The 11,524-nt window shown below is 46.1% G+C and overlaps 1 protein-coding gene across 1 annotated transcript; it reads left to right on the top strand.

Annotated features, from left to right (window-relative positions):
- Positions 1-663: 663 nt before the first annotated feature.
- LOC120298180 lies at positions 664-11,167 on the top strand (the record flags this gene model as incomplete). The annotated part of the gene is made up of 7 exons (XM_039321633.1): positions 664-756; positions 2,047-2,165; positions 3,117-3,266; positions 3,808-3,962; positions 7,365-7,505; positions 10,352-10,466; positions 11,117-11,167. Coding segments are annotated over exons 2-7 (723 nt in total), but the record flags the coding sequence as incomplete, so codon positions are not given.
- Positions 11,168-11,524: the final 357 nt, after the last annotated feature.

Below are 11,524 nucleotides of genomic sequence, written 5' to 3' on the forward strand. Positions count from 1 at the left end.
TAGTTTTAACCAGAATTAGTTGACACGATGGTTGATTCAGAGGCAGCCCACAGGAACTAACAGCTATAAAAGTTAATTTGTAAATAAGGGCAGGGGGTGATAGAATTTGAGGAGTGGGAGATGTAATCAGAGGTGGGGAATAATGTATTCACTTTAGGCGCTTTGGATAGGTTGTGACGGCCTGAGTACTCAGCCAATGAGGGAAAGGTGGGAGGTAAATTTGTGATGGTTATAGGGAATATAAAGAAATTATATTGATGATTTTAAGGTGTGTGCACTGTACCTGCAAGTACATGATACATCCTCTTTGCAAAGTAGTAAAAATAAAGTACCACTGCTTTCTCTTGGAAGTTTTGGCTGGCAATTGTTTCTTCCAAACTAGACAACGAATCCCACACCATCTCCAATATACACTCCGTAAATATGATAAAAACCCTAACCTTGAGATATCTCTCTTATGTAAGAGATGTGGAAGGGAACATCACAAATGTTCTCCAAACACTTTGTGCGGGGGATCAGGAAGGAAAACTTTGTGGCATCTGTGGCCTTCAACCCCCAGAATCCAGCTGGCTTACTAGGGAATTCTGGGAGATGAAGTCCACACAGGCCTTTAAAATGGCCAGGTTTGAGAAACACCCACACAATCCTTCAACACAACAACAACAACACTTGGCTGGTTTAAAGAAAGTTAGAGCTGGATGGGAGACCACCAGGTGATCTTAAGGCTATAAAGTTGGGTAAACCTTCCAGAAGAAGGTAAGGGCAAAACAAAATAGCCAGGTTGTTTTCATGAAAACTTTATTTAGGGAGCCAGCTGGATAGAGGGGTTTTTTGGGCCCACAGTCACAATTCTGTGATCATATTTTGCCTCATTTATAGAGGGACTCTGCACATCTACCGTGGCCAGTGCGAATTCAGTTCAGTGTTGTCCATATCACATGAGGCTGGATAATCCAGATGTTTTTGGAGGGAGAGAGAGAGGAAGGGGAGGGAGGGAGAGAGAGGGAGAGAGGGGGGAGAGAGAGGGGGAGGGAGGGAGGACAGAGGGAGGGAGGGGAGAGAGAGAGAGAGCATGCCTGATTTAGCATCACCAACCCTAATGCAAAGATGCACCAGGCTGGGGTTCGAGAGTTCCCCTGCCCAGGTTCCTTTTCCTTTTAGCAAGAATTTTTGTCACCCTACACAGCAAGGCTGAGCTCGGACAGCCATTCTTTTCTTTGCAAATGTTTGTTTGGCAAGGTCCTCAGAACAGCAATACGTAACACACACACACACACACACACACACACACACACACACACACACACAGGGCCTGAGGATGGTGCCAGGTAATGACAGTTGGGTGGGGTTCTTAGTGCTCTCTGAGCCTGGTGGTTTTCTTGCAGACCTTTCAAGACCTTTTCTCTGTGTTTCGCCCTCTCAGCACTGATGGCCATCATCACTTGCTGTGCAGGTTCTGAGGGGTTGCTTGATAAAAAAATACAGGAAACCAGAAGTTCCCTTTAAGCTTTACATTTTTATTCAGCTGAACAAAGCCCCGAATGAGAAGAAATCCGTGTATTTATTCCTTCTGATTACATAAGCAATCCACCCGGCAGTGCTGACACACACATAAGATCAGGATTTCGCCCCGTAAGTCTGGCACACTGTAGCTAAGAAGGGAGAAAGCAGAAGTAGCTTTGGGGGGTTTCCCTAAAGACCTCGGACGTTCCCGGGTGGGTTAGGACATGGGCTGTTTTTCTTGCTGCCCTTTCACGACCTGCCTCCATGACTCTGCAAGGGCCCAAAGTCAGCACATATTCACAATTGATACTTCCTATGCTGTCTCCTAATTTGGATCAACACACTGATGATGTTTCCTAGCTGGGTCTTGAAACGTCTGCAAGAAAACCACCAGGCTCAGAGAGCAGCAGGAACCCCCCAGTTCAGCCCTGAGCTACACATTTTCTCTTCGGTTGGAACGACTAAACCAGCAGTCGGGAAAAGGATGTTCAGAGGTTCTGAAGGCCAAAATCTGACCTTGTGGTTTTTTCCCTCCCTACAAAGCTCAAGAGATGGAGAAGAAGCCAAAAAATAAGAAGGGAAAGACAGTAAGATGGGCAAAAGAGGATTTCCTCAGTTCGGGCCCAGGGATCTTCTATAACGACATTTCCAAAATGGCTAAGGTAGGTTTTAGTCCAGCCTTTTGCCTTCTTCTTCTTGACCTTCCTTTCTGTCCTCCTCCTTAGGACCTGGAGATGCTCCAAAAAGACAGTGTAACAGTGGGGAGGGCATGATCCAAAGGCTGGAGTTTGGCTGTTCATCCCATACAATCCATGGGATGAATGCATAAGAATGTATTAGAATCAAGATCATGTGAAGGGTTAATACCACTTTGTAGTGCCTCAATAAGGCAACACTAAGCATACTACATCCAGTTTTGGTCACTACAATGTAAAAAAGATGTTGAGACCCTAGAAAAAGTGCAGAGAAGAGCAACAAAGATGATTAGAGGGCTGGACGCTAAAACAGAGGAAGAACGATTGCAGAAATTGGGTATGTCTAGTTTAATGAAGAGGGGTGACAGGATAGCAGTGTTCCAGTATCTCAGGGGCTGCCACAAAGTAGAGGGAGTCAAGCTATTCTCCAAAGTACCTGAAGGCAGGACAAGAAGCAATGGATGGAAACTAATCCAGGAGAGAAGCAACCTAGAAATAAGGAGAAATTTCCTGACAGTTAGAACAATTAATCAGTGGAACAACCTGCCTCCAGAAGTTGTGAATGCTCCAACACTGGAGGTTTTTAAGAAGAGATTGGACAAGCATTTGTCTGAAATCATGTAGGGTTTCCTGCCTGAGCAGAGGGTTGGACTAGAAGACCTCCAAGGTCCCTTCCAACTCTGCTATTCTATTGTAATGGCTGGAAGAGGCAATTGAAGCTGCCATGTTGGCTTCTTTTTACCCACACCCTAATATCAGTGAACGTGATTGACAACATGGAATAAGCCCTGCCTCTCTGTACAATGTCCTTTTCCCAAATCTGGGTCAAAGTATTTGAACACCCCGCCCCTTGTAGAGACAAGAAAGTCAAAAACCCTGATTCATCTCTGTGTGGTCTCCTTTTCTTCTCTCCGATAGGCCTTTGGTGAGCATCTCTCCCCCATAAACATCACATTGATGACATTGAAAATCACTGAGGCTCTCACACATGAGGAGAAGACCATTTGCCAGGCTGCGGGAGTACTACTCCTTTCCTTCCTGGAGGAATGTTGTATGGACATGGAGGAAGTAAGAAATGGAGGGTTTGGAGCAAAAGGGATATAGGAGATTTTGTAGAAAAGAAGGATGAGAATGGATGAGACCTTGTGCTCTGAGGCCCTCTTGGTGATGACAACACTTTGGCTGGCTTTAAGAAAGTTAGGGCTGGATGGGAGACCACCAGGTAATCTTAAGGGTATAAAGTTGGGTAAACCTTCCAGAAGAAGGTAAGGGCAAAACAAAATAGACATGTTGTTTTCATGAAAAGTTTATTTAGAGAGCCAGTTGGATAGAGGATTTTTTTGGGCCCACAGTCACAATTCTGTGATGATATTTTGTCCCATTTATAGAGGGCCTCCGCGCATCTACTGTGGCCAGTGCAAATTCGGTTCAGTGTTGTCCATATCACACGGGGCTTGATAAACCAGATGTTTTTTTCCAAAATGTAAGGCAAACTTTGACACTGTGGGGGCCAATTTTTTTCCCCAATGGGTGGGAGTGATCAACTCCACTGCATCTCCAGTGGAGACCGACACTGGATCTCATTCCTCTGATCTCTGTTTTGCCGTAGGTACCCACGATCCTCAGGGAAATTTACCATCGTCTCCCCAACATCAGTGAACCGGCCACAAAACAAAACACCCTGAAGTCCGTGTGTCACCTGGCCTCTAAATGGGTGAAAGAAGTGTTGGACTTTCTCCTGGAACGCTCCCCGGATTGCGATCAGTAAGAACCTCAAGGAGATGACGACTCCTGTTTTCTTACGGTCTACGGAGATTCTCAATCATTCGTGATAGTGGAGAATATCTGTAGCTGGGGTGGAGGACGAGGGTGGAGGTTCGTCCTCCGAGCTTCTGCTTGGTTTCCGAATGTTTCATTACCAGGCTGGGTTTGTGGGATGTCGGTGTTCTGCTTGTAAGGGCTTCAGGTGTGGGTTTGTCGAGTGAGGGTCTGTGACTCATCCGTGATGGGGAGGTTACCTCTTTGGCTTTGGGCGGGGGGTTGGACTAGAAGACCTCCAAGGTGCCTTCCAGGCCTATGAACCTAGGAATGACAGAATAACAGAGTTGTTAGGGATCTTGGAGGTCTTCTAGTCCAACCCCCTGCTCAGACGGGAAACCCTATATCAGTGGTGGCGAACCTATGGCACCTGTGCCAGAGGCAGCACTCAGAGCCCTCTCTGTGGGCATGCGCGCTGTTTCCCCAGCAGAGTTCACCAGAGTAGCGAGCATGTGGCATTTGGAAGCGACTGGGCAGGAAGTTACGAGCAAGCAGCATTTGGAAATGACGGGGCACTGAGTAAGCGAGCAAGCAAGCATGTGGCATTTGGAAGCGAAGGGGCAGGAAGTGGGCGAGCAAGCGGTGTTGGCCCCCCTGGATGCCCTGGAGATGGAGAGGGACTGGCTCCCACTGCCCTGGCCCCACCCAGCCTGGCAGCCCCCAAGGTGCTCACACAGGAGACGGTGAGCGCACGGGGCTGAGAGCATCCGGCAGCAGGAGCTGTGTAGCCCGCTGTGAATACGGGCCGGCCCTCCAGTAGCAGCTGCTGATGGTGTCAGGCAGTAGCCTTCCCAGCCCCTGCCTTGCCTTCCTTGCGTTGCCCTGCAGGATGAGTCTTCTGCCCACTGCCCCATCCACCAGAGACCCCCTGGATCGCCCCCAATCCTGCCCGGCACCCACAGGGGTCCCCCATCATGAGCAACATTGAAGCGACTGAGCCCACCTGGCCATGCTCACCCAGTCTGCTGTGACCATGAGGGGGCCATGCCCACCCAGTGGGCCATGCCCCCTGCCCCCTCCCCCCCGAGGGTACCACAATGCTGATGCAGCCTGGCACTTTGCGACAGATAAGTGGGTTTTGGGTTGCGGTTTGGGCACTCGGTCACTAAAAGGTTTCCCATCACTGCCCTATACCATTTCAGACAAGTGGTTGTCCAATCTCTTCTTAAAAAGTGTTGGAGCATTCAGAACTTCTAGAGGCAAGTTGTTCCACTGGTTAATTGTTCTCAGTGTTATGAAATTCCTCCTTAGTTCTAGGTTGTTCTCTCCTTAATTAGTTTCCATCCACTGGAATGATGGATGATTTGTGTGGGTGAACGAGCCCTCTTGATGTGGAGCCCCCGTGGGACAGCTGCCCCATGTGCTGTGGCTTTTGGGGGGGACAGGTAGGAATGAAAGAGGGGGAAACTGACCTGTTTTTAACTTTTAATGTTCTTTTAACCTCTATTGTTCTTTTCTATTCCAATTTCTTCATCCAGGAAGCTTTATATAAAATTCACGGGTTGAGGTTTTTAAACTTTGTGTCCAAAGTCCAGAAGTATCTACCTTAAATCATAATTGATATGGCCTACATCAGAAGGAACAAGTGTGCAATCAGACAATTTTATATATGGGAATAAACTAGTGAAATCAGAGGAAAAGGGGAATACAACAAAGAAACAAAATAATATCAGAACAGTCTGGCCTTCGTATAGCCAGTCCGTGTCCTCAGAGGGGGCTTGTTGGGAGATCGTTATGATGGGTGATGTTGTCACCAAAAATGAAATATTGCTGGTTTTTAGATGCAGTTTGTTACGTAGTGACTTCTTGAAGGCATTGACCAGACCGATCTAATGCAATATGTATTATTGCAAGAATAACAGAACTGAACTCAACCGGTGACGGTCAGATTTAGAGCTGGTTATCCCCTCAAATATAAACTTCAGTTTCCCTCCAAAACAGTTGGAGACACATTTACCCAAACACATTAATGTTCACTATCAATACACCCCGGTCCCTTGGACAAGTCAACCCCCAGTACATTTTGTGTACATAATCATTTAAGTATGCTGGTGGATTACGGGTTCTTTTGGAGCGCTCCAAAACTGTTTGGGGCTCCCGATGAACTTGCCATTTAGCCATACCCAGTAGACCCGTGCCGCTAAGTCTGTCTGTGCCAGGTAGACGGGTCCGGCTGCATTCGGCCAAACCGAATAAACTTGTACCGCTGTTTTCGCTTGCGTCACTTGCCGGCAAACATGGTTCGTTTTCTGCGTTGATTCTGGATCAACTCGTACAGTCTCTGTGGGTCTGGCCTATTTGGGAATGTCCACTTCCCTATGCAAGTCTATAGTTCTCTCGTCCTCTGCACGAAGACTCTGCCTTGCCAGCCGCCGCCGCAACTGATCAATGTGGTGTTGGACCACACGACTGTCACACAAGGCCACCTCGTAGGATAGTGGCCCTTGCACCTTTGTCACAATAGCAACCACCCAAGGTGCTCCCTTCCCATAGTTTCTTGCCCCAAAACAGGCTCACCCAAACATAAATTCCTTGGAGGCTTCGGTTGTGACGTTTCTGTAGCTGCTCTGTCAGGATGGAGACGGTCCAACTTTGTCATTAGTCGACGACCCCATCTCAGCTCGGCTGGGCTGTGACCTGTAGTGGTACTCGGCATTTAAAACTGGTGAAAACTGGTCATAAGTCCCTTTTTTCAATGCCGTTGTAACTTCAAACGGCCACTAAACGAACTGTTGTAAGTCCAGAACTACCTGCATAACTGTCCACGGAGATTCCCACTCATCCAGGTCCTCCTTATCCCAAAGGTGCTTTTTCACCAGGCAACTGGACTTTCTTCTTTTTCTGTTTTCTTTGAAGACGTTTCGCTTCTCCTCCCGGAAGATCTGACTGAAGGGGAACGGAAGGGTTTCATTCATTCTAGACGTCCAAGAAAGATTTTTGTCTTGTTGTGTAAGACTGAAGATGGTGACCCTGAAGACACAGATAAGCTTCCAGGTAGCTTGAACGACTCGCAGAAAGAATGCAAACGACCAGCTGCCTGCAAGGAAGAGAAGTCCTTTCATTGCCCACCATCCAGTCAGAGCTGAAGAAGCTTCTTGGCTGAGAAGCGAAACGTCTTCAAAGGAAAAAACAAAGAAGCAAAAAAGTCCCGTTGCCTCGTGAAAAAGCATCTTTGGGATAACGACCTGTATATTTCTTTTCTTGGATGAAAGCCGTTAGTTTGGCCATCACCGCAAGCTCCATCAGTTCTCTAATCCATTGGAGCTTTTTCACCTCTGGACTGACAGTCTCTTCTGAAAGGGGGAAAGAATCTGATTGGTCCAAATCTATTTTTTTCCACCTCTGCAGAAGTGCAAGAGAGATATGGAGGGCACTGGTTGCAGACCCCTATGCTAATAGGAAGATGATGAGACCCCTCCTGAAAAGGACGAAGACCCCATTTCGGAAACCAACGGCAGGCGAAACAGCCAATCGACCATGTCAATTGCGGTAAACCATTAGCCAGCGACTCTGTTTTCCTTTTGTCTAGCCGTGGGGCAGGGCTGGTGGAAGGGAGAAGGGCTGAGCAGAAGGGTCACCTCCAGTGGCCTCCCCCTCAGAGTTGGTGAGAGGCACAAGAGCAGGCTTGCCCTGGTCCGAGAGAGGCAGTGGGCAAAGTGGGGGACAGAAATTGGTACACAACTTGTGGTAAGGCACCCCCCCAAAAGACCCCCCTGAAAGTTGAAGCATCTGCGGGCTTCCTTGCCAGAAGCAGAGCAGCTTTGGTATCCATCCATCCATTCAGTTGCTCATTCATCCATCCACCCATTCATCCATCCATTGTTTCATTTATTCATTAATCCACCAATCCATCCATTCATTGGTCCATCCATCCATCCATCCATCCATCCATCATCCATCCATCCAGTGGTTCATTCATCCATCTATTCATTCATTTATCCATCCATCCATTCATTGTTTCATTTGTTCATTAATTCACCCATCCATCCATTCATTGGTTCATCCATCCATCCATCCATCCATTGATTCATTCATTCATCTATTCATCCATCCATCAATTCATCCATTCATCCATCCATCCATCCATCCATTGTTTCATTTATTCATTAATCCATCCATCCATCCATCCATCCATCCATCCATCGGTTCATTCATCCATCCATTGGTTCATTCATTCAACCATTGGTTCCTTCATCCATCCAGCCATCTATTGGACTATAAGGACCCACCCCACTTTGCATCTTAAGAAGACAGAACTCTTAGAATAATTCTTCCAACAGGAATCCTTTATTAAGAGAAAATGGTTGCAGGCGTTCTAGACAGGACTTGGGGTTCAAGCTCTCCCATTCAAGGTTTTAAGAGGTTCCCCAGTAGCCCCACCCAATCATCCCCCTCTTTCAGCGACAGTCTCAGGCATTACACTTCCACCCCCTTTTCATTACTGCCAGCTGTAATATAATTGAAATATAATTGGATTCTGACAGATTCATTTATTTATCCATCCACCCATTCATTGGTTCATCTATCTATCCATCCATCCATCCATTCGTTGGTTCATTTATTCATTCATTCAGCCAGCCAGCCAACCTTTCATTATTTATTTCTCCATCCATCCATCTGTTGGTTCATTTATCCATCCATCCATCCATCCATCCATCCATCCATTTATTGGTTCATTTATCAATCCATTCCATCCATCCATCCATTTGTTCATTTATTTATTTATTCAACCATTCATTCATTCATTCATCTATTGAGAAAACCTATATGGTTGCTCAACTCACTCATGGTGATTCTGGGTGACTTACAGAAATAACTAAGAACAGTTTGATTTAAGAAAATACGTGCTAGAAACCAGCAAAGCCAAACACCTGAACGTCGTGTCTTGTTTCAAATACTTTTAATCTGTGTTTTTATTCATGTGTTTATAATGTTTTTTTTATTGAAAATATTTAAAATTTTACAAAAAAAAAAGTTCCCTTCCCCCAACCCTCCCAACCCACCCCAACCCTCCCCCAACCTTCCCAGAGCTGAATACAGGCTTAATTAAAATTTAAAAGAAAAAATTTAAAACACAAATGAACCGATGTTTTATTCTGTTGTTCTAAACTGCCCTGTGTCAATTAGCTGAGATGGCTGGTGTAGAAATTAATTAAGACAAAGAGAAGAAAATATTGGTAGCTCAGGGTTGAACTGTGGGTCCTTGTGGCTGTCGCTACCTCTTTTTGGGCCAGGTGTTTGGGGCTTCTGTTGTTGATGTTTATTTCTCCTGGAGTTAAGAATGCTTCTTTGTGACGCAGACCAAGGAAACGTGGAAGTAAGCAAACCACCTTGAGCCCTAATAACCCTTTATTAATGCTAGGCTGCATTAACAGAGGGAGAGAATCAAGATCGCATGAAGTATTAATACCACTTTACAAGGCCTTGGTAAGGCCACACTTGGAATACTGCATCCAGTTTTGGTCACCACGATGTAAAAAAGAGGTTGAGACTCTAGAACAGTGGTTCTCAACCTGTGGGTCGGGACCCCATTGGGGGGTCGAACGACCATTTCACGGGGGCCGACAAACAACGCAGTCCGCCATTTTTTCCCCCTTTTCCTTAGCTGTGCTACTCCCTTTTATTCTATTGGCTTTTGAAAGCCAATAGAATAGACTCTCTTGAATAGAGTCTAATTCTATTGGCTTTCAAAAGCCAATAGGAATTGTTCAGGGAGAGGGAGGCAAGGGGAGAGGGAGAGAGGGAGAAGAAGGGGAAAGGAAGGAAGAAATAGGGAGGGGGAGAAGGAAAGAGGGAGGAGAGGAAGAGGGGGAGAGGAGGCAAGGGAAGAGAGGGGGAGAGGAAGAGGGAATAAGGAGAGAGGGGAGATGGGGAGAGGGAGACAGAGGGAGAGAGAAAGAGCGAGAGGGAAGGGGAGAGAAAAAGGGAGAGGGAGGGGGAGAAAGGGGGGAGAGAGGAAGAGAAGGGGATCAAAGGGGGGGGGGGTCAGACAGCCACTAACTTTTGCAGTGATTTGCATTCGTTTGTCTAAACGTTGCAAGATCCAGACTTCTGTAGCCCATTCCATATCCACAGGCATTTTAAATAACCACATGCTTGTTTTTATCCACATTATATATCCACCTGGATATTTTTAACTTGGTTTGGATTTGTGTTTTGAGGTTTTCTTTATTTATGAACTGTTGTTAAACACCTGTGGAGGGTGGGCAGCCATAGAAATTCTCTAAAGTGAGTAATTCGTTCAATCACTTTATCGATGATTCAGATAATGATTTCTCTGCCTTGGTGATTCTTCTCACAGATCTTGTCTGATCTCTCCGTACTTGATCTTTTAGGACCTTGTTCACGTTCTCTACAGCACAACTCAAACTGATGTTTAGACAGACCAACACATACCTATGTCATTCTGATATAAAGGTGAAGACCATCGGGATGGCTTTCTTCTCAGAGGTGAGCAGATGTTGTGGTGCACCTCAACATTCTGGAGGTCAAGGAAAGTGGCCCAGGGTTCAAGAGAACTTTTATTGTTAGAAACCAGATGTTATGGATGCTCCATCACTGGAGGTGTTGAAGAAGAGACTGGACAGCCATTTGTCTCAGATAGTAGTCCATGCGTTGAATTAGCAGGTCAGTCCCATAATTTGGAATGTTGTGTTGTGCAGGCTCTGAGGTTTTGCTTGATAAAAAATACAGGAAACCAGAAATTGCCTTTAAGCTTTACGTTTTTATTCAGCTGAACAAAAATGGGCTCCTCTAAAAGAGAGAAGCTCCGAATGAGAAGAAATCAGTGTATTTATTCCTTCTGATTACATAAGCAATCCACCCGGCAAAGCTGACACACATAAGATCAAGATTTCGCCCCGTAAGTCTGGCACACTGTAGCTAAGAAGGGAGAAAGCAGAAGTAGCTAAAAATGTTCCCTTTGGGGGGTTTCCCTAAAGACCTCGGACGTTCCCGGGTGGGTTAGGACGTGGGCTGTTTTCCTTGCTGCCCTTTCACAACCTGCCTCCATGACTCTGCAAGGTCCCAAAGTCAGCAGGGCCCTCTGCACATATTCACAATTGATACTTCCTATGCTGTCTCCTAATTCGGGTCAACAGATGAACAATTTGCATGCTGGCCGTCTGGGCAGTTCAGATCTGGGAAGCCAGGTGAGCATGCTTATTTAGAAGTGAGGGGTCCTTGGTGCTCTCTGAGTTGGTTGTTCTCTCACAGACATTGCATGACCCAATTAGGTAAGATTGCCAGTGTTAGAAGGGAGGAGAGAGGGAGAGAGAGGGTGAGAGAGAGAGAGAGAGAGAGAGAGAGAGAGAGAGAATTAACAGTTTAGTAGCCTAATTCATGGAGTCCTTCTGTTAACGAGGCTGGATATAATATACCTTTATGGCTAAGCCATGCAATTTATCTATTAATGCACATTACAGTATGCCAAGGTTGCTTTTTTGTAACAATCTGGTGTATAATCTTCTAGAAGTCCCAGGTAAAAGTAGGCATGATAGGCTAGTCAA

The sequence above is a fragment of the Crotalus tigris genome, unplaced genomic scaffold (genome assembly GCF_016545835.1).
Source record: "Crotalus tigris isolate CLP2741 ecotype Arizona unplaced genomic scaffold, ASM1654583v1 scf7180000023768.48146, whole genome shotgun sequence".
NCBI classification, from domain to species: Eukaryota; Metazoa; Chordata; class Lepidosauria; order Squamata; family Viperidae; genus Crotalus; species Crotalus tigris.